The following is a 23,602-nucleotide window of genomic DNA, read 5'->3' on the forward strand; positions in this document are numbered from 1 at the left end:
CATTAAACTTGCTTTCAGCTCAGCCTAGACAGATGGAGATGAAAGTTGTCTATCTCTGATGACTGTTAAGTGAAAGGCGTTTGGGCAATTTCCATGCACTTCCTGGTGGGTGTGAATTAATACTACAAAACATGTCCATAATTTGCCGCTAATTGGGCAATCTCACTCGGAGAGGCCATATGGATGGCTGGTGTGATTGACGCAAATGTCACACTGGTATAGTAAATGTTACTCCCCCTGGGGCAGTAACGCGGAAGCTTTAGCTTAAGCAACCTAACCTTTGTTATATTCCTATCCAGGCAACACTTGATTTTATCACCAGGAAGAAAAAGGGAAAATGATTTATTCCCCACAGTCATTCCACACCTTGAAGAAGATGTAAAATCCTCAGTGGATCTATTCCAAAAAAAAATCATCCATCCTTTTCCCATTGTATACAGCAATCCTGTTCGAGTACTGAGGCACTTTAATATAGGTCATGTTGGATTTTAATTTTCTTCTTCTTGATACTTGTTTGTGTTGTGTGTGTGCGTGTGTGTGCGTACGCGAGTGAGATATACACATATTATATGCATTATGATCCCTTTATAGGGAAGTAACTTGTATAATTGTGTAAATATTACAAAAATGTATTGCAACTATCAAGCTAAAGAAAATGAAAGTGTGGTGGAAGCTTTGCCTAAATCTCCTTTGCATGTTTGCTACGCTATTGGAGATTGGGGTTCTTGTCAACAGCAAAGTCTGCAGTATTGGTAGAGGACTGGAAGTAGAACTTCTGTTCCATTTATATGGCATGCCATTTCCTTGCCAAATAACAACAACGACAACAACGTACATTTATATAATGCCTTTAACGTAATGAAATGTCCCATGGAGCTTCACAGGAGCGATTTTCAAACAAAAGTTGACACCAAGCCACATAGGGACATATTAGGACAGGTGACCAAAAGTTTGGTCAAAGAGGTAGGTTTTTACGGAGCGTCTTAAAGGAGGAGAGAGAGGTAGAGAGGGTGGGGGGTTTAGGGAGGAGATTCCAGAGCTTAGGGCCTTGGCAGCTGAAGGCACGGCCGCCAATGGTGGAGTGATTAAAATCGAGGGCGTGCAGGAGGCCAGAATTGGAGGAGCACAGAGATCTCACAGGCTGTAGGGCTGGAGGAGGTTACAGAGATAGGGAGGGGCGAAGCCATGGAGGGATTTGAAAACAAGCTTGTGAATTTTAAAATCGAGGTGTTCCCGGACCAGGAGCCAATGTAGGTCAGTGAGCAAAGGGCTGATGGGAGAACGGGCGAGTTTTGGATGAGCTCAAGTTTATGGAGGGTGGAAGATGGGAGGCCGGCCAGGTGAGCATTGGAATAGTCAAGTCTAGAGGTAACAAAGGCATGGATGAGGGTTTCAGCAGCAGATGAGCTGAGGCAAGGGCGGACAAGGGCGATGTTACGGGAAATGGAAGTATGCGGTCTTGGTGATGGAGCGGATATGTCGTCGGAAGCTCATCTCAAGGCCATAAGGACACCAAGGTTGTGAACAGTCTGGTTCAGCCTCAGAGAGTGGCCGGGGAGAGGGATGGAGTCGGTGGCTAAGGAACGGAGTTTGTGGCAGGGACTGAAGAAAATGACTTAGGTCTTCCCAATATTTTGTTGGAGGAAATTTTTGCTCATCCAGTCGGACAAGCAGTGTGACAAATCAGAGAGAGTGGAGGGGTCAAGGGAGGTGGTGGTGAGGGAGAGCCTGGTGTCGTCAGTGTACATGTGTAACCTGACCTTGTGTTTTCGGATGATGTCACCGAGGGGCAGCGTGCAGATGAGAAATAGGAGGGGGTGACGGATAGATCCCTGGGGGACTCCAGAGGTAACGGTGCGGGAGCGGGAAGGGAAGCCATTGCAGGTAATTCTCTGGCTACAACTGGACAGATAAGAATAGAACCAGGCGAGCGCATTGCCATCCAGCTGGACGACAGAGGAGAGGTGTAGGAGAAGGATGGTGTGGTCAACTTGTCAAAGGCTGCAGACAGGTTGAGAAGGATGAGGAGGGATAATTTACCACGGTCACAGTCACATGGGACTTTGATGACATTTGTGACTTTGTAAGGGCCGTTTCAGTACTGTGGCAGGGGCGGAAACCTGATTGCAGGGATTCAAACATGGAGTTGTGAGGAAGATGGGCACAGATTTGGGAGGCGACAACGCGTTCAAGGACTTTGGAGAGGAAAGGGAGGTTGGAGATGGGGACGGTAGTTTGCAAGGACAGAGGGGACAAGGATGGATTTTTTGAAGAGGGGGGTGATGACGGCAGATTTGAAAGGGGAGGGGGAACAGTACCTGAGGACAGAGAGCTGAAAACAATATCAGCTAACATGGGGGCCAGGAAGGGAAGTTGGATGATGAGCATTCTGGTGGGAATAGGGTCGAGGGAGCAGGAGGTGATCTCATGGTCAAGATGAGCTCGGAGAGGGCATGAGGGGAGATAGGAGAGAAAGATGCGAGTCCAGGGCTAGGGTGGGGTGGGGGGGGCAGCCTTGTGGGAAGTTTGGCTTGGTGGGCTGGGAGAAAGGAGGGAAGTGGCAGAGGCAGCTGAATGGATGGTCTCAATCTTAGTGACAAAGTAGTCCATGAGTTCCTCGCACTTATTGTTGGAGGTGAGGATGGAGGAGCCTGGGGAGAGAGTAGGACAGAGAAAGTAAAAAAAACCCGAAAACAGGTTGAAAAAAAATTCTTTGTTTAATGCCAATGAAAATGTGATTAGATTTGTGTAACTTTTTGAAGGTGAAATACAATGTTACATCATGTAGCTGTGTGTAATACAAACAGCATTTTTTTGTATTGACAGAAGGAATAACAGTTTGTTGCTAAACAGAATTGAAATGATTTACTGATAGTGTCTGTCAGGTTGTATCATGTTTGCTGTACTGAACCACTCATGCCTTGCCTTTATACAGGAAAAGAGGCCTTGTCTAATCCAGTAATGTCCTTGTTATTGTAAGGGTGCCAGTGCAAATGAGTCACATTAAACAATGTTGTCCTGCTTGCTCTGGTAGGGTTATCTGTACTTCCTCTGAAACTCATATGCCGCTCCGTGTGCAAAGACATGTACACACCACACATCTGTTCCACATTTCTGTCTGAACAGTGCCTAGTGCTGCCTCAAGTTCAACGCACTTAAGGCTTGCAATTGGATCACGCAGCACCTATATTTCAGGGTCCAGTATGGCGTGCGGCATGCATGCACTCATTCCATGCTGGGTATGTGCAGCACCCCTTATTGGTTAGGGCTTCCTATAGTGGTCCAGGACGCCCGCCTGAAACAGGCATTAGGTCCATTGTAGAGGTACAATGAACCGCCTCCCATCTACCGCCATTTCCAAGTCCCTTAAAATGATGCTGTATTTGATTTTGATAGCAGTCCCTTATGATAACTTCAATCCTCAAAAGAGATTGGTGAAGTGAAAGTGGACATTTTCAGTGAATTACACTTATCTCAACTCGGTTGCACATGGTTGTCCAGTGACCATAAGAAGGGAGGGTGCTGAGGATATCTTTTGCTGATTCTTTGCCCTATGATGAGCTGGATGCTACCCTCCGCTGCATTACATCGTTCAAATCTAATTTGTATATCAATTATCTGAAGGGTTGAAACTGGCTTAAAGTTGTTAGTTGTGCATTTATGATAATGGATTTGCAAAAGGAAAAATGACATTCAGACTAATTTGAGCAGTTTTGAATATTAGTGCATTTGGCCTGTCTCATGTGCCTGCATTATATTTGACTCTTGATTTTATTTATTAATTGCAGATAGACCTGGAGCCAGAAGGAAGAGTGTATGTTGTCATAGATCTCTCTGGGTCATCAAGTGAAGGTAACTTTTCATTAAACAATTAGTCCCAGCATGGCATCCTCTTTGATTTAGCAATTCAAGAATTATTTAGTTTTTCCTTTTCACTGTCATTGTTAACCTTTCCTCTCAATGACAGTATGTTAGCTTGTAACCACCCAGTGCCATGACTTCCTCAAGTATCAATCAGAATAATTGTAAGATAACACACTACTGAGTCATTATTTCACAGAGGTCTAAATATTTAAAGGTTTAAAGTGTTTTCAGCTGTTCTGATACACTACAGATCACTTAAAGTCAACTATAAGGGCAATGCCTGTTTAAGATCCAATGCTCTTACACACAATTTTTTCCCCCTTCGTGAGCAAATCCCTTTGTCCTGTTATCAGATCTGTGAGTGAACAGTCTTCAAGGCTGGAAGTGAAGGATCTGAACTTTAAAAGGGTGTAATTATTTACACCATATGGTGCAACTAGTGCTGAGTGTTATTTGAACTGTGTTTGGGTATGGTGTGGATACCAGGCCACTTTGCCTGCACTGTAAGTAAAGCATTTATCGTGTGCATAGTTATGATTTATATGGGCAGGTTTATAAGTTTCTTTAGATTGTTTTAATTATATTCTTGAGTACTTGTGAACATTTTACTTGCTTGGTTTTATTTCAGGAACACTGTGTGCTGCTTTATTTGCAACTTTGTTAAAATTATTTGTGGAGGAATAAATGTGAAAAGGGATTAAATTGCAGATAAAAAGAAGTTTAGAGATGCTGGGGATTAAACTCAGGATCTCACATATACTGAATATGTGCTTTATCACTGAGCTACATCCCGAAGGCTTTGCATTGCATCTGGAGAAAGGTTCTGCTAAGATGTGCTAAAAGCCACACATACATAATCAGCAGCAATGTGGTGCTGGTGCATATAATGCACTGGGGTATTTATAGCATATGAGGCATGCATGATCAATGTCAGTACATATAATGCACTAGCATATTTGCACCATATATTGTAATTATTCCATTTTTTAAAAAATGAAACAGCATCTGTATTTCTTGTGCTATTTTTGAAGCAGTAATAAATCTTCTGATATTTCTGTGTCCTTGTGGAACAATACCGCTTCAATAAGGGAATAGGATGGTGTACTCACATTATTCAAATCACCACTGGGAAGGTGGTCCTGCTCTAAGTTTGGGATGTTGCAATGTGGTGACTTGAAAGATTCGAAGTTTGGAAACATTTTAATAATGACCTGATTCAGGCTAGCGGATCTGTGGAAAGCAATAACAAAATAAATTCAAATTGATCTTAAAAACACGGCCACAAAAGTCTCGTGATGCTGTCTGGCCAGTAAAAAAATTGCAATAACAAAACTCTTGCAAGGCAGAAAGCTACAGGAGGTGCAAGCATTTAAAAGCATTTAAACAATATCTCCTCTTCCACACCCTCCCCTCGCCCCTGACTTATTGAGACTGCAACCCCTCAGTATAAACCAAGTAGGCACCACAGTAGTCTGCACAGCCAGACAAATGTGAAAGGATCACCTGCAAAAACAAGTATGTTCACTAATAGCTCTGCAGAGACTCAATGGTTTTGAACGTTGAAGACTCTAACTTGCCTAATCAGCTAACAACACCAAAAGAAATCTAAATAAGAGCTTTCAAAATTGTACAAAAAATTGTGCAGTCAGTCACTGCAGTCTGATAGGGAAAATAAAATGCACAAGGTGTATTTATCATCATTTTAATGGCAGCTTGAAATGACTACAGAGCCATTGCATCAGTCACAAGTGATTTTTTTAACGAAGCTAATAACCACCAACTGCTCAGCCCAGAATATTCAAAACAAGGCATCACCAGTAAAAAGTACGAAATAATTTCTGTGCAGTACTCAAACACTTTGAAAATTTGGATACTGACACCACTTAATTGAAAAGGAACAAAGCAGATAGAGTTGGCTGCTATAAATGGGACATTTTGAGTGCACTTTGGATACATTCTAGAGCAGGATATTTACTAAGTAAGTTAGTGATACCTGGGGCATGATTTTTTTACCTGGAGCTGGGAAGAGAGCTGGGGGTAGATTTTCACGTGAGAAACCCTGAAGTGAAGTGAGCGCTTTGAAATTTGCGATCGCAACTTAATTGAAGCTAATACTTTTTGCTTCTGGGTTTCGCATCTCCAAGCTGCGCAGCGGGCGTACTGCCCACCCGCATGACGCAATCTGAAGTCCAATATTTAAAGGGACAATGCAAAAATGGATTTTGGAGGAGAAAGGAGGAAATGAAGCAATGGGTTCAAAGAGAGCAAGGCCAGCACTCAGATTTACAGATGGTTCCCTTGAATTACTGCTGGGTGCAGTGAGGACCAGGAGGGAAATTTACCCCAGCGATGGGAAGAAGAAACCTGGTTCGGCTACCAAGAAGACGTGGCAGAAGAGGTGAGCGGCAGGAGCATGCTGCCCCTGTCTTGGCTGCAGTGCAGGAAGCGGATTCATGATCGAACCAGGTCAAGAAAAGTGAGTACAGTTGCTGATTCGTCTACATCCTGTGGTGTCCATCACCCCCCTCTCACTCTGTCTTGCCAAGCGTACTCCATCACATCACTCCTCACACCCACTTAAGTTTCAGTAGCACCGATCCTTCACTTTCTATGCACTTCCTCACCTCCCCATGTATCCATCCACCGCTGCCGCTTACCCAAATCATTATGCAATGTGATGCGTCTGTCTGATAGTCACCCTGTTATGCATCTGTTTCATAGTCAGCCTCACCCAATGCACTGCATCCAGTGGGTGAATACGTCACCTTCAGTCACTCACAGGTTTGTTTTTTCATCCCTTGTAGGAGAAGAGAGGGTGAGGATTGGAGGTGGCCCAGAGGAGGACGCCATGGAGAAATGTAGCGCATCTGCATCCCTATTCATCAGAGACGGAGAGAGTGGAAACCCGCAGATGCCTGGTGACAGAACTTAAACATCTTTCATATGAAGACTTAATCTCATCAATGAGTGAACTCTGAGAAACCTGACTGCGGTGATTGGCAAGATTGTTACTTTGCCATGACTAATTCAAATCGCTTTCTTTTGCCTTCCAGGGCCTTCACGTGTACAAGAAGAATGTGTGGAGACATTGATTCCTCAGAGGACCTCATTCCTTCTGAGAGTTTACCATCACAGGAAATACAGCCATGCACCAGCGCAAATACTAGAACGTCGGTTGGTCCTGTTAGCCAGTTAATTGGGTTGTCACCTTGTGATTCACGACTTACAAGTGAGCACTAGCAGACACTGATGGCAGGGGCAGCTCTGGAGAGTCTTAGTCAGAGGGAACACTCCTCTCCAAGCTCTGCTCAGCTGGACACAGATGCTGAACCTCAGGTGCCATCATTGATAATGAGAATGATTGAGGTACAGCTGCAACTTTGCGAGGTACTAGAAAATGTGCCACGCACCCTCTCCACAATAGCGGAGAGGAAGGAGGAGTCCAACACCAACACTAGTAGATTATTGTCCCAGCGAGAATGTCTGACATGGAAAGAGTGGCCGCCTCCATGGAGCTTCAAGCACGACTCTCAAATGAGTCTATGCAGGCCATGGCCACGGCCGTGTTGGAGAGTCTGCCGCCTTCAACAGGATGACAGAGACCTTTTCCGTGGCCTTACAACGTGTCATAGATGTGCACCAAGCTGCTGTCCAGCAGAGTGGTGGGAGTGATGTTGTGCTAGCCCGGGGGAGTGATGATGGCAAAAGGGGACATGGAAGTGGGAACTCCACTCAAAGTGCTCCCACTTCTCACCCGTTGCCCCCCCCTCAACCGGTACCCGACATGCCGCCTCCTCCCCAGATGGCTGACTCTGCCCCTGCTCAATTGCAGGTGGAGCATTCTTTGGCGGGGCCCTCGCGGGCTCCAAAACCCAGAGGTTGTAAGCCAAAAGCATCTCAACAGTCAGGGCAGGGATCTGAGCAGCCTGCCTCTACCTGTCCTGAAGCCATAAGGGATGCACCACATAGAAGTGGTAGGAAGTGTAAGTTGAACAAATCGTAGTTCACCAAGGGTGTGCACAAGGGTGTTTGAAGAAATGTTATGTTGTGAAGTTTCCTTTGCTTATTAATGGCACAATGAAATGTATTGATTAGCACCGCTTCCATGTCTTGCCCATTATTGCTTCCCAAGTGTGAAGTTGTCCTTTCACTTGCTTCATGATGAATGCCAATACATGACCTGACCCATTGGGCGGATGTGCAATGGGTATATGCGTGGTTGAAGGACTGTTTTGTGCAAAGGGGATGGGGTCCGGGGCTTGGTGGTGGTGTGGTGGTTTTTGGCAGCCAGCCTGAGTACTTCAATGTATTCTTTTTCCCACTGTTACTAAGAGAACCTATGAGAGATGAGGACATCCCGGCATACCGGGCAGCAATAGCTGGTCTGGTGATGGGTGCCCCATCTTTATATTCCTCCTCCTCCTCTTCTTTTTCATTGTTGTCGCCATCAGTGGATGATTGACGAGTGCCTTTGTCCTCCTCCACCTCTAAACCTCTCTGTTGTGCAGGACGCAGCACACCTCTGATTCTGGAGACCCTCTCTGGCGAGTGCCTCCAGAACTATCCAGGCACCTGATGCACATCTTCAACATGCCGATGGCTTGTTCACTGACACATCTGGTGGTCATGTGGCTCTGGTTGTAGCGCTCTTGTGAATCGTTGGTGGGGTTCCTCACTGGTGCCATGAGTCACATTTCCAGGGGGTACCCCTTGTCTCCAACGAGCCAGCCCTTAGTCTATTTTCTGTTTGAAAGAGGTCTGGAATATTGGACTGGCACAAAATGAACACATCATGATAGTTGCTGGGGAATCTGGTGCATACCTGTAGAAATCCCTTCTTGATGGAGTGATATTTTCAGTTGATGAACACTCCTGGCTTGTGTGGTGGTCCTTGGATTGCCACGTGTGTGCAATCAATTGTGCCCTGCACCTATGGGAAGCCAGCTAGAGAGGCAAAACCGAATGCCCTCGCATTCCGGCAATTGTTGTGGGGGAAGTTCACGTAATCGGACGCCCTGGCAAACAACCCATCTGTCACCTGCCTGATACACTTATTTGCAGATGACTCACACACCCTGGAGATGTCACCAGTGGCGCACTGGAAGGAGCCAGAGGTAAAGAAATTGAGGGCAGTGGTGACTTCTCCTGCGATGGGCAATGCATGGCCACCAAGCCTAGCAGGGAGCAACTCTTCTTCAAGGAGGCTGCAGATGTCTGTGACCACCTGCCGACTCAATCTGAGTCTGCATTGGCACTGCTCTTCAGAGAGGTCCAGGAAGTTCAGCCTCTTTCTCCTCTCATGTGGGTAGTGCATCCTGCGACCTCAGCCTCTCTGTTGCTCTCCACTCAGCTGTTCTCTGCTCGGCTCCCCTCTCAGCTGTTCTCCAGATCTTTGTTATGCACCACTGCCTTGTGCACCTGCAGATCCCAACACAGCACAACGTGGCTGCCGTGAATGGTCATTTTCCTCCTCCTCAGATGTCCTCTGGAACACATCCATTGTGCCCTCACCCTGAAGTTGTCAGTTTGAATGGCTCCAAAGTTTTGCAAAAGCGCCCTCAACACAAGAACTCTCTGCCAAATGTTTACCAGAGAGAACTGAGAGACCAGCTACAATAACCGACCGTTTATTCAGATGGGGCAATCATAGGTTTAAATACCCATATTAACTGCAGCTGCATCTTGCCTCCGTTTCACTGGCAAAATTCAGAAGCCCCAGGAAAGCCATCATTAATGACGTTAATTGCCCTGTTAACGACCTGTCCGCCGGCACTAATTGGGGATGCCACCTCAGCGGATCCGTTCCGCGCACACGTCCAAACGCGCGTACGTTAAACCCAGAAGTGGCCGCGTTGGAGTCGTATTGCTGTTGCGATCAAAAAAATACAATTTTCATCTCCCACCAGACTCCAACCCAATTGGGCATAAAACAGGCACAATGAGACCCAATTTTGGGGATATATGACCTGTCCCCCCAAGGACGCCTGAAAGACATTCGACCCGAAATTGGATCAGACCCTGGCAGCCACCTAAAACATATGTAAATGGGGACCTAATGCCTGTTTTAGGCTCCCTTATAGAAATTGGTCTGTGATGAGCAGGGCTGGTGTTGGGCCTGCTCCGTTCAGGAATCTTCAGCAGCTGCTGCAGCCCCAAATAAAAGGTTATTTTTTTTTTAAATTCCAAAAATGTTGCTGTGGAGCCAAGAGTTCTCTCCTGACTCCACAGTATTCGTAATTCCACTCCTCCTTCCACCCCAATGTTGTCGCTGTCTCCCTCCGATCCGAGACTTATCTTCGAGCCAACTTCGTGCAAGCAAAATATGCGAGCTGCGTGTGGAGGTGTGACAGGCGCTGGCAGGTCACCCAAATTATGCAAATGAGGCCCATGGCCCAATTTGAGGCAAGCCTCGGGCCTCCAGGTTGGGGAGCGGACTCCGTGTGTACTGTTGGTTATGAGGCCGAAAATGTGCATTAATTTCTACCCCATTGTTTCTTAGATTTAGCCCTGAACATAGGACAGTGGGTTAAACGTAGTGGCTCAGGTTAACTAAGTAAATACACCTGATTTTAAAGTAGGAATAACAGCAAGTTGTAATGTAAGAGTAAGGAACAAAGAGAGAGCAACTGAAATTCAATATGAAAGTTCTGATTCAGCCGACATGGCTCTGTGATAGCCACATAGTGTTACTGCTGCTTCAGTAGTGGTCTTATGTGATACTTTGTCTTAGAAAAACACTTGGAGAGATCTTTATCAGATTAACATGTCCACACAGATGCTGTAGTGCATGTAAGGACAACTACAACCTGATTTATTTTTCTTTTATGCTCCCTGGAAAAGACCCAGTGCTGTAATTTACTCTGAAATAGGATGCATTTGTCAAAGATGCTTAGAAAAAATTGTAGGCTGATGAGGCAGCGAAGTGGAGGAAAAGTACTTTTAAAAATTGCCTTTTATATTCAAAATATTGAAAAGATACTGAGAATGTTCCAAGATCCCTTCAGAACATCTGAATACTGCTGGTTTTCAGCCCTGTAACTATTATAATTACAGTTGACACAAATTGCAGAGACACCAGTTAAAACTCTGAGAACACATGGAATCATAGAAAGGCTACAGCATGGAAGGAGGCCATTCGGCCCATCGAGTCTGTGCAGGCTCTATGCAAGAGCAATCCAGCTAGTCCCACTCCCCCCGCCCTATCCCCGTAGCCCTGCAAGTTTTTTCCTTTCAAGTTCATCTTAATTAAATTGCTGTAATTGTTTTTAGAATGTATGACAAAGGTTGAAGCTAAGCAGCAAAGAAGTAGCAAGGATGAAGAGTTTTCGCCAAACAAACTTGTGGCAAAGTGTTTGATTCGATGATTAATCAGCTTAATGCCCGAATAATTATTGCAAGCCAGAGGCTTGAAGCAACAACCCCAGCCCATCTATTTCATTTAGGGGAACTACTTTCTTTGCACACTTTATGGCCTTATCAACTTGCATTGCTATTTTTAGCAATTTATGGGCGCTAAATTGGGCTGTGTAGCACCCGTTGTTTCAGTGCTATGGGGCCTCGCCAACATCCAAGATGGCTCCTTGGCTGCATACGCACATTTCCAGTGTGACGTGCGCCGGACGCCATCTTGGTATAGGAGTCAGTGCATGCGCAAATACCGAATGCCGGAAGCATGTGAAGTAAGTAGAAAATGGATACAATCAGTGTGCAGTGGAAATTCTAACTCGTCGCCCACCCACCTACATGCTTTTTAATCCAATCTCCCTCATTCCAGCTTCAGGCATTCCTGGAGAAAGCAGCTTCTGAACTCTACAGGGACTCTGAGGTGCTGGGGAAAATGAGGGACAATGAAAAGGAATGTTTAATTTTACAGCCTGCAAACCTGATCATTAATGTCGGCAGGGGCATTAATGTAGAGGAACTGTGAACAAACTGTAAAGGTTGGTGCCAAGTCGTGCCATCAGTGTGAATTGGAGGGCAAGCATCATTTTAAGTCCTGGAGCCTGCTTACAAAGAATTTACAGCACAGAAACAGGCCATTCGGCCCTGCTGGTCTGTGTCGGTGTTTATGCTCCACACGAGCGTCTTAGAGTGCCTGGAAGACCCCCACCAACGCTATTTAAAGGGACCATGCAGAATTTACTAGTTAGTGGCTGGATTATTGCTTCTGGCTGCTGAGACATTTGTAACTGTTTTTGGAGGTCTCCTGCACTTGAATACTAGGACTAGGGGACATAGCCTAACATTTAGAGCCAGGACATGCAGGAGTGAAGTTAAGAAATGCTTCTACATGCAAAGGGTGAGAGAAGTTTGGAACGCTCTTCTGCAAACAGCAGTTGATGCTAGCTCAATTGTGAATTCTAAATCTCAGATTTTTGTGAACCAAGGGGCTAAGGCGGGTATATGGAGTTAGGTCACAGGTCCACCATGATCTTATTAATGGCGGAACAGGCTCGAGGGGCTAAATGTCACTTGCTGCCTCCTGATATGTGCCACCTTCTCCTGCAAAGAAAGCGGGATGTGTGTCTGGGTGATGTGCCTGTCATGGTTGAATAGCTGCCAGTGTGTGTGGCCTGTGAGTTGTGGGTGGGCGGCTTGCAACATTGGTAGTGTGTAAGGCTGAGAGGAAGTATCTGATTGGAAGAATTGAGTACTGATGGAAAGAGTTTGTTGCTATGTGGGTGATGGGGGAGGTAGTGCGTGGAGCAGTGGATGCGGCTAGTAGTGCAGTTGGTAGGAGACAGTTGACGTCACTCACCTTGACCACTCATGTCAAAGCATTGAACTTGTTCCTGCACTACATCCATGCTCGTGGTGCTGTGCGCCTGGCATTGACTTCGTCCCCTGCTGCCTCCCACTGCCTTATTGGTATATGTCCGGAAGGCCTCTTGCTCCCCCCTCCCCCCCCCCCCCACCCCCCGCCGTGGATATAGGATGTCCCTGCTTCTGTCCACCTCTTGCACCAAGGCCTCTAGTGCATCAATAGAGAACCTTGGTGCACGCACTCTCGCAGGCCTGGTACAAACTCAAATCGGCAGATTGGTGAGGTCTGGCATGCAGATTGGAGGATGTGGGATTTAGTAGTGCACAATCTTTATTTAATGTTTTAACATAATTCATCAGTTTGTAAACATTGGGACGGGAGCTGCATCTGTGTTTTGTATGTGCGATATTTGTACTCCATTCAGACTCCGTGCAGACAGCAGACTGTTATTTTCAGCAAATAACTCGTACCAGCTACCTTTAAGAGATTTTTAAGAGACAGCCTGCCTTTAAGAGATTAATTCAATTGCATTGAATCCTCATGTCAACGCTGATTCAGAACGCTGCTTGAAGGTAGGTCCTCAGGCCTCACAAAAGTCTCGACCTGCCTGCGCAGAGGCCATCAGGGGCGGGGTAATAGTGAATCGCGCTACCAGGGCCCAATAATAGGCCTTATCCAATTTCCCCCCCCCTCCGTCCCAGTGTTCATATTTCCAGATCTCTTTGCTCCTCTACCCCATTTAGTTTTCCAAGGACTGGGTGGCTTTCTTATTTCTCCTACAAAAATGAACCATCCCACACTTACTGAATTTTATTTGCTATCTGTCCACCCACTCTGCAAGCTTGTTTATGTCTTCCTATATTTTGGAGCAGTCTTCCACATTATTAGCTATACCCCTCAATTTGGTATCATTTATGGGACTCATTTCTAGAGGAATAGAATACAAAAGCAGGGAGGTAATGTTAAATTTATCTAGAACCTTGGTTAGACCACACTTGGAATACTGTGTGCAGTTCTGGTCTCCATACTATAAAAAAGTGTGGTGTATAAACACAGGCATAGACCAGTTAGGCCGGATTCTGTGCCGTAGATTCTATGTAATATGTAATATCATGATGCATGTTGAATATAGACAGAATATTAAGTGAGGGTAGCTAAATGTTTCTAATACCAGAATCAAAATGGCAGACCCAGCACATATGTTGAGTGGAGTCATTTGGCTTGTGTGTAACTAACTACTACTTGAAGTACAGTGTGATTTTTCTTTAAAATGTGAAGTTTTAAAGAACCCTAGTCTAGGAATTATGCTATGGAATATTATCATACAATGCTTAATGCATTTGTATCAAATTCTTCTCTTTTAATGGAAGCATTGATGTGTTTATGTTAATGGGTTAATACTCCATTAAAATAGCAGACAAAGAAATCTGATAAGATGTTAAATGTTCATATGATAATATCCTAGAGCATAATTGCCAGGCTTAAATCTCCCTAAAAAAATATTAGATCTAAATGATTCAAAACATATTTGAAACATTCTAGGTGTGAGAAATACAAATATACCCCATCATTTATAAATTTAAATGTTCACTTTACTATAAGAAGATGATCTTTAGTTGGTTGCAGTTGCAATTATAAACTGCAGTGAGATAGAAGGTCTGTAAACCGTCTTATTTGCAGATAGAATAGTCAAATATATACTTGGTGGACTTTGAAAGTGTCTCCTTTCCCCACTTATAATGTATTCTGAACATATAATGAATGCTGGGTGGGTAACAGTTTTAATATTCACAATCATTTACTTCAGGGGTTCAGACATTCTCAGAAACTATAAGAGTGAGTCATGAGTACTTTGTGGATATCACTTGAACCCCAGCGTTTAACTTACTGTCTGCCATCTAGAATTGTGATAGATGACATTATAGCCTCCCTGCTTTGCCACAAGAACGGAAGCAGGAGCTATTGCATTTTATAAGGAAAAAGAAGAAAATACAGTGCTATGGGAAGAGAGCAGGGCAATGGAATTAGTTTTGGATTGCTTTAACAAAGAGCCAGCACTGACACAATGGACTGAATGACCTCCTTCTATGCTGGATACTTTGATGGCTCAATGCTTCCAATAAAATGGAAAAAAGAGAGCAAATCCAAAGCTTTCAAGACTCGCAAGTCATTGTCTAGGTTCACGCATTGTCTATTGTCACACATAATCCAACATAAGTGAACATCTGAAGGAGCGGAGTGGAGAAAAGGGCAAAAAATTGCAAAAAAAATACATGAAATTATTTAAAAGTAGCATTGAATGACGATGGCTTATGAGTGCGAGAGGGTGTTGTCTGCCTGCCATTTCAAAATAACAATGTCACATGATTTATAGGCGGGCCCAGAAATGGAATTACTTGCAGTTCTAAACCAGAATTAGAACAGAATTGAGAGCCCTGGTTTATATTTATAATACTATCATTTAAAAAAAAAATCATGAATACTTATAACCAAATAGTGTGACAGAAGAGCACTGTTGTATATTGTTTTCCAAATTAGCATATTTTGTTCAGTAAGTAGGGTGTTTGGTAATTTCAACAAACATTGTTTTGTGCTGTTTTTGGCAGTCTGCATTGTCTTATATAATTTCAATAGCAACTGAGTATTAAACAAATATCTTTCTACATTAAAAATCCAGAGAGTAAACTAAAAGCCTGCCCAGCGGATATTCTGTGTTGAAAACCTATTTGCCCTTTGTTACTCATTTATGGCAACAATAGTTATCATTTTCTGGTGCAAATACTGTTGTTGTTGGGATGGGTTCATTTTCACATAGAAGCTTTAAAAGAACTTACAATTGAACTTAAAGTTTAAATTTTTGCTGTGTTTTTTAAAGCTCCATCTTAAGTGTCTTTTTCTTTCCTCCTGTTTAGTTGTTCTGTAACACCAACCATTTCCCAAGCAATGGGACTGTAAACCTGGTTGGTTGGAGGGGGCAAGAGACACAGGCAATAGAGGAGACTCTTAATAGTTAATCAGTCTCTTTCTGTCTCTTTTATATTAGTGTGCTTGCCTTTGCAACATCAGTACTTCATGAAGGAGATCCAAAGTTAATCACTAACTTACATTGATAAGAAAGAAAGAACTTGCATTGACATAGCACCTTTCAGTTCCACAGGCGATCCCAAAGCACTTCACAGCCAATGACTGGCTTTTGAAGCTAGTTAAATAGGCAAACATGACAAGCCAATTTTCAGACAGCAAGCAAACAACAAATGAGACTGATGACCAGTTTCTCTGCTTTTACTGTTGTTAACAATTTTACAACACCAAGTTATAGTCCAGCAATTTTATTTTAAATTCACAAGCTTTCGGAGACTTCCTCCTTCCTCAGGTAAATGTTTTACCTGAGGAAGGAGGAAGTCTCCGAAAGCTTGTGAATTTAAAATAAAATTGCTGGACTATAACTTGGTGTTGTAAAATTGTTTACAATTGTCAACCCCAGTCCATCACCGGCATCTCCACATCTTTACTGTTGTTGATAAGGCATAAAGAAGGAGAGGTGATAGTCCGAAGCTCTTCCCTCTGAATGGAACTCTTGAGAATTACCTTCCTTTTTCAGGTCTCATTTATCCAAGTCTCACCGTTTTGTTAGGGAAGTGCCTTTTGCCCATGATGTTTCCTCTGTGCACATCACTGATAGCAGCTGTTTGAATTGAGCTACTTTCTTCATGCCTGCTGCCTGTTTCAATTAGTGCAGTACTACAGAATTCTAACCTAAATACACTGGTTAATATCCTGGCTGAGGTTGATAGCCTACCACAGTTCTGTAATAATACATGAAGCACTGTGGATTTTAACTGGGAGTGGGTTTCAGGTGGATGGGGGCAGGTAGCAAATGTCAAACCCGCCCAACGTCATCAGTTTGAGGCCGGGCTATTTTAACTCCCGGGCCCTATTTATATCCCACTTACCAGCTGTCCGTTCGAAACAAGGGGAACGAGGTAGCTGACCGGCTTTGGGAGGTCAAAATCGCATAACCCAGAGGCCAAGTTTTCTAAGAGAGCCTCTTTTCAGTTGTATATTAAAATGCCATCGGGATCCTAATGACATCATAGTACCCTGACTTGCATGTTTTAATGAGGCTCCCGCCTGAGTCATGCAGGCGCCTCGGCTGCTTAATAAAAGGGCCCAGTTAAGGTGGCGCTGGGTAGGAATCGAACGGGAACAGGGCAGTAAGTTTTCGGAGGTGATTTTAACTGTATGGCCTCGCTGGGCAAGGTGGGTTAAAATTGCTCCCTGCAGGTAACAGATGGACACACACACCCAGTGAAGTACTTTTTGAGGTGTAGTCACTGTTGTATCGTAGGAAATGCGGCAGCCAGTTTGTACACAGCAAAATCCAAAGGCTAGGTAGTTGGGAGTTTGAACATGCAGGAGTTAGCAACCTGGAGAGAGTTTTTCTAGGAACAGATGCAGAAGCAAGTGGAATTGAAGTGGGGGGCGGGGGGTGGGGATATGGGTGGTGAGGGATACAAGGAAGTGGTAACAGATGACGTGGTCAGTGATCAAAACCACGTGAGTACCTAGGCCTTGGGAGATGTGAGGGGATGACCGCAAAAAAACTTATATGGAGGGTACGGTTTAAAGAGGACAGGAGGGTGGTGAAATAAGTGGGAAGAGGGTAAGATGAGCTCAGATGGAGCTTGAAACCACCCAAGGATGAAAAGTCACTCGGTGTGGAGGCTGAGGAAGGAAGGGGTGGTTGTGGGAACGGTAGAAAATTAGGATTTTAAAGGAGAGGCGAGGGGTTGGAAGAGGATGAGGTGCTGAAAGGAGGATAAGGTACCAGAGGAGAAAGGGGAAGAGGCAATGTGTAACTTGGTGATAAGGGCCAATAGCCATGGCAGTGATTTGGGCGGGACAGGTGGTGGAAAGTATAGCTAGGTAGGGATGCTTTGGTCAGGGCGTGGAGTCACCATCCATGAGTCAAGTTTGAGTCAAAGCCAGGATATCAATGCAATCATCCACAATAAAGTTGTAGATGGCAAATGTCTTGTTAGCGAGCGTGTGGACATTCTGGAGGGAAATGCAGAGAGGGGCGATTATTGTCGATCTATTAGATGGAGATTAGTCCCCAATGGGTCGCTGGGCGGGATGGATGTCTAGAGAAAAGAATGGGGCGGTTGGTGTTACTGCATCTTAAGGAGGCAGTGACAGGTGTAATAATGGCCTGTCAAAGAATGCCTGATGAGGGCAATGTAGGGTTGCCAACTCTGGTTGGAAGCATTCCTGGAGGTATGATCACATGACACCTGATTACATGACTTCTACAAATGTTATTGCATTTACCTTATAAAGGTTGGGTCACCTGTGTGGTTTCATGCCAGCAGCTGTTGTGTGACAAGTTCCAAGAACCAGGAGGCTACTTGTGAGCGGGCAAAGAGGGGAAACCGAGGGTGGGGAAGAGGAGAATCCAAAGGTGGGGGAGCGATTCGCAGAGGGGAAACCAGAGGTGTGAGGAACTTTGATTCCACCAGTACCTAATGGTAACTCACTGAAATTGCACTGATACCTAATAGTAAAGTGATAACTCTCAGATTCTCCTCATAACCAACCGTAATACAATAACTCACTGATAATCTATATGTAATTGGTAGTAATGGGTGTAATGCCCCGGTATCCTACCTGTAACTAGTAGTAATCCTATAACCCGCTGATAATTCACCCTGAAATCAAAGCCAGAATCCTCCTGCACTACACAAGCTGCGATCAGGCTTCCTAGTCGATGCCACGTTTAGTTGGCCCGATCTCTCTCCCCATCTCCTGGGACTCTGGTTTGGACTCCGGTTCCATGTGAAGGTGGCAACTCTGAACTGGGAAACTCAGTTAGAGCTGATCTGTACTTGGACTTCACACATCAAAACCGGGTGGCACAGAGCGACCTGAACCAAACCAAGAGATCGCACAAAGGGCAGTGGGCTCAGTGTTTGGGACTTCTCACAGGGCAGTCGTCCTAAACTCAGCTCAGAACCAACATTTCTAAACCACTCCCTGAGTTCGGACTCAATAAAGGAAAGTTTTCATAGAATTATAGAAATTACTGCACAGGAGGAGGCCTTTCGGGCCCCAATGCTGGCGCTCTCTCCTGAAACTCCATTCCCCCCCAAAGGTCTTTATATAGTCCTCCTAAATAATAAAATACTGGCAAAGTTATTGAGACATGCATCTACTCTTTTTTGAAAAAAAGGTATTAATTTCCACATGGCCCTTGACGATCAATATATGTTTTGCTTTGTGTATCAAGTCCTCACCTCTGAATAAACAAAAAAATGTATCAACAAAAATGAAAAAAAGAGAACAATTTAGTGCATAGAATGTTTGGTGTCAGGCAATATAGCCATGACTGTCACATCATAACACAGGGCAGTTTTGATAATGCTCCTTCCTCCTGTTAATAAATTACAATGGTCAACTCTCCGTCTTTATTGGTAATTACCAGCAGCAAATTGCCGGCCTGCCTGCACCAGTTTAGAGTCAGGCTGAGTGAAGGTTCATAATCCTGGTCTTTGCTTCCATGCATTGTGTTACCACATGTGTTTCTGGCTTTTATTTTTAACTTTCTTTTTTGCTCCATTTAAACATAAAAGTGATTAGTTCCTCCCCTTTTGTCTTCTGAAGCCATCTACCATTTTCTGACTAAGAAGGCAGGCAGGCACCCCAGCCACTGCCAACGGCCCTCTTCTGCAGATGCATGAATGCAGGCTGTATTGGCTTACATCTCCCATTTTCCCTTCGTCCACATGCTGAAGCAATTGACTTCTCTTGAGAGCATGGTTGAAATCAGGATAGTTTTGGTATATGGTTATGGATATAACACTTACAGATTAACTGCTAGGGAATGCAAATAAGATAGAAGACTAATACAGACAATGAGGAGAAAGACAGATTGAAAGAGACTTAAGGAAGAAATATGGACGATGACATGCAGCTTATATGCAATTCTGTGTCATTCTGTACAAGATAAAATGATGATGTGGCTCAACATACATTTATCAAGACAACATGTTTACTGTTCTGCTGTGTCCTAGTGCTCCTTTAAAACAAACTAAACTGGACTGCCTTCTTACTGTTTTTGATTTCACCCATATATCAGTAAGAGAGCAGGCCTTGATGTCAGTGACTGCCAACAATCATTGCTCTGATTCTGATCAGCTGATTTTTCTATTTGGGGAGTGGTGGAGATAGTTATGGGATTTATTACTTTGTGATCCGATCTTCCAAAGAATCTCTCTCTCCTGCTCTGCTTTGTACACTTAAAAGGAGATGCAGACGTATGAAATGTATCTTTCCCACCCATACCAAAAAATTGGTCTTTTCATCTGAACATCAGTGTTGCTGTAATCTGATTAAATTATGGTTCCTTTTCATGGGCAGTACAAGGGCAACCTTCACTCATTTAACTTTCATAGCTATACATCCTGTGATCTTGCATACGATTTTAATTATTGTACATTGAAATACATTTCCTTTCACTGAGCTATAAGAATTATTTCAATTAAATCTATCATTGCCATTGACTCTAGAGGCCCGATTTTAACCCTGCCCTTCTGAGAGGAACGGGACGGGTGCGTGGTTAAAATAGTGATAGAGTAGTTACTGCCCGTCGCCATTTGAACTGCGCAGAGGTATCCTAGACACCCACCATAAGCAGGCGGGGGCCTCATGAATATATTTAAATCAGGTCCTGTGACGCAATTAGGACACTGATGCCATTTTAATGAAAAATCGTGGAAGTCCCACCAAGGTCAGGTCCTGCCAGTAAAACCTGGCGGAATTGGTGCCTGAGCCAATGAAGCAGTATTTAAAGGGGCACACCTGCAGCTAATTAGCTCACAGGATCTTTCTGCTGTTTGGATTGCCAGGAAAGTTTCTAGCTTCCAGTTTGCTCATTGTAGGAAGGAAATAAAGTTTTTTTTTTGCCTTATCGCCCTCGGCAAGCTGCCTTTGCTTGTAATGGGTGCTATTATTGCCAGTTTCATTGGGATGGAGTAACACTTGGTGGGAGAGGAGCAGCAGCAGCCTCAGCAACCAGCATCAGCAGTAACTGAGCCCATTAGGGGACAATAGGTGAGGGGAGCTGTTTGTAGGAGGCCATACCCAGCACACAGGATGTATAGGCCAAGAGACACTTTCTTGGATCTATCGAGGAGCACTGCCACCAGGAGGCCATGCTTCTCCAGGTAGGCTGTCTCAGACCACTGCAGACTCCTGCAACTGGACCTGCTTCCTCCTGGACCAGGTGGTCATAAGAAATAGGAGCAGGTGTAGGCCACATGGTCCCTCGAGCCTGCTCTGCCATTCAGTAAGATTGTGGCTGATCTTCAATGTTAACTCCACTTTCCCGCCCAATCCCCATATCCTTTGATTCCCTTAGAGCCCAAAAATCTATCGATCTCAGCCTTGAATATACTCAACGACTGAGCATTCACAGCCCTCTGGGGTAGAAAGTTCCAAAAATTCACAACCTTCTGAGTGAAGAAATTCCTCCTCATCTCAGTCCTAAATGTCCTACCTTATCTTGAGACTATGCCCCCTGGTTCTAGACTTTTCAGCCAGAGGAAACAGCCAAGCATCTACCCTGTCAAGCCCTCTCAGAATCTTATATGTTTTCGTGAGATCACCTCTTATTCTTCTAAACTCCAGAGAGTATAGGCCCATTCTACTCAATCTCTCCTCCATAGGACAACCCTCTCATCCCAGGAATCAATCTAATGAAATTTCGTTGCTCCGCCTCTAAGGCAAGTATATCCTTCCTTAGGTAAGGAGACCAAAACTGTACATAGTACTCCAGGTGTGGTCTCACCAAAGCCCTGTACAATTGCAGCAAGACTTCCTTACTCTTGTACTCCAACCCCCTTGCAATAAAGGCCAACATACCACTTGCCTTTGTAATAGCTTGCTGTAACTGCATCTTAACTTTCTGTGTTTCGTGTACAAGGACACCCAAATCTTTCTGAGCTCCAACATTTAATAGTTTCTCACTACTTAAAAAATATTCTGTTTTTCTATTCTTCCTACCTCACATTTCCCCATATTGTACTCCATCTGCCACCTTCTTGCCCACTCACTTAACCTGTCTCTATCCCTTTGTAGACGCTTTGTGTCCTCCTCACAGCTTACTTTCCCACCTAGCTTTGTATCGTCAGCAAACTTGGATACATTACACTCGGTCCCTTCATCTAAGTCATTAATATAGATTGTAAATAGCTGAGGCTCAAGCACCAATCCCTGCGGTACCCCACTAGTTACAGCCTGCCAACCCGAAAATGACCCGTTTATCCCTATTCTCTGTTTTCTGTCCGTTAACCAATCCTCTATCCATGCTAACATATTACCCGAACCCCATGAGTCCTTACCTTGTGTAACAACCTTTTGTGTGGCACCATATCGAATGCCTTTTGAAAATCCAAATATACTACATCCACTGGCTCCCCTTTATCTACCCTGCTGGTTACATCCTCAAAAAACTCCAGTAGATTTGTCAAACACTATTTCCCATTCATAAAACCATGTTGACTCTGTCTAATCAGATTATGATTTTCTAAGTGCCCTGTTTCCACATCCTTAATAATAGATTTCAGCATTTTCCTGACGACTGATGTCAGGCTAACTGGCCTGTAGTTCCGTGTTTTCCCTCTCCCTCCTTTTTTGAATAGCAGTATTACATTTGCTACCTTGCAATCCACTGGGACCGTTCTAGAATCTAGGAAATTTTGGAATTTCATAACCAATGCACACATTATCTCTGCAAGTCACGTCTTTTAGAACCCTAAGATATAGGCCATCAGGTCCAGGGGATTTGTCAGCTTTTAATCCCATTAATTTCTCCAGTACTTTTTCTTTACTTATACTAATTACTTTAAGTTCCTCACTGTTGTTAGACCCTTGTTTCCCAATTATTTCTGGCATGTTTTTTGTGTCCTCTACTGTGAGGACAGATAAAAAATATTTGTTTAACGTCTCTGCCATTTCCTTATTCCCCATTATAATTTCTCCTGTCTCAGCCCCTAAGGGACCCACGTTTACTTTTGCTACTCTCTTCCTTTTTACATACTTGTAGAAGCTCTTACAATCTGTTTTTATATTTTTTGCTAGTTTACTCTCATATTCTATTTTCTCCCTCTTTATTAATTTTTTGGTCATCCTTTGTGGGTTTCTAGAACTCTCCCAATCCTCAGACTTACTACTCTTCTTGGCAACATTGTAAGCCTCTTTTAATCTAATACTATCCTTAACAGCTTTAATTAGCCACGCATGGATCACTTTGATTAATTGACTTGGTTTATTTTTAGTTTTTTTTTAAAAAACGAATTAATTTATCTACTTTAAACTAGTTTCCTCCTCTGTTTAACTGTTTAGATTTAAGGCTTTTTAACTAACATTAACAGACTAACCCCTAAAAACACTAACCACCACTAAAGTAGTTAACCACTAAACACAATAACTACTAAAAACACTTCTCAATAAACTAAATACTTACACTGACCGACCCTTGGCACTCCTCTGTGACGTCACTTTTTGTCTTTTCTTGATTTTTTTTTTGGTTTCACCGCTCGGGTCCACTCTCACTCCGCCTTTTATTCACCGCTCGGGTCCGCTCTCACTCCGCCTTTTAATCACCGCTCGGGTCCACTCTCACTCCGCCTTTTAATCACCACTCGGGTCCACTCTCACTCCACCTTTTATTCACCACTCGGGTCTGCTCTCACTCCGCCTTTTATTCACCGCTCGGGTCCACTCTCACTCTGCCTTTTAATCACCGCTCGGGTCCACTCTCACTCCGCCTTTTAATCACCACTCGGGTCCACTCTCACTCCACCTTTTATTCACCACTCGGGTCTGCTCTCACTCCGCCTTTTAATCACCGCTCGGGTCCACTCTCACTCCGCCTTTTAATCACCGCTCGGGTCCGCTCTCACTCCGCCTTTTAAT

General features: G+C 44.1%; 1 protein-coding gene across 2 annotated transcripts in view; it reads left to right on the plus strand.

The window, feature by feature from the left end:
* The window catches only part of prkcea (protein kinase C, epsilon a), a 481,020-nt gene that overhangs the window by 125,893 nt on the left and 331,525 nt on the right, over positions 1-23,602 (plus strand). For both annotated transcript variants that reach the window (XM_067988786.1, XM_067988787.1), the window contains exon 2: positions 3,789-3,852. In XM_067988786.1, coding sequence (XP_067844887.1) covers positions 3,789-3,852 — 64 coding nt within the window. The remainder of the gene's footprint in view (positions 1-3,788; positions 3,853-23,602) is intronic.

Source organism: Heptranchias perlo, chromosome 8 (assembly GCF_035084215.1).
Source record: "Heptranchias perlo isolate sHepPer1 chromosome 8, sHepPer1.hap1, whole genome shotgun sequence".
Lineage (NCBI taxonomy): Eukaryota > Metazoa > Chordata > Chondrichthyes > Hexanchiformes > Hexanchidae > Heptranchias > Heptranchias perlo.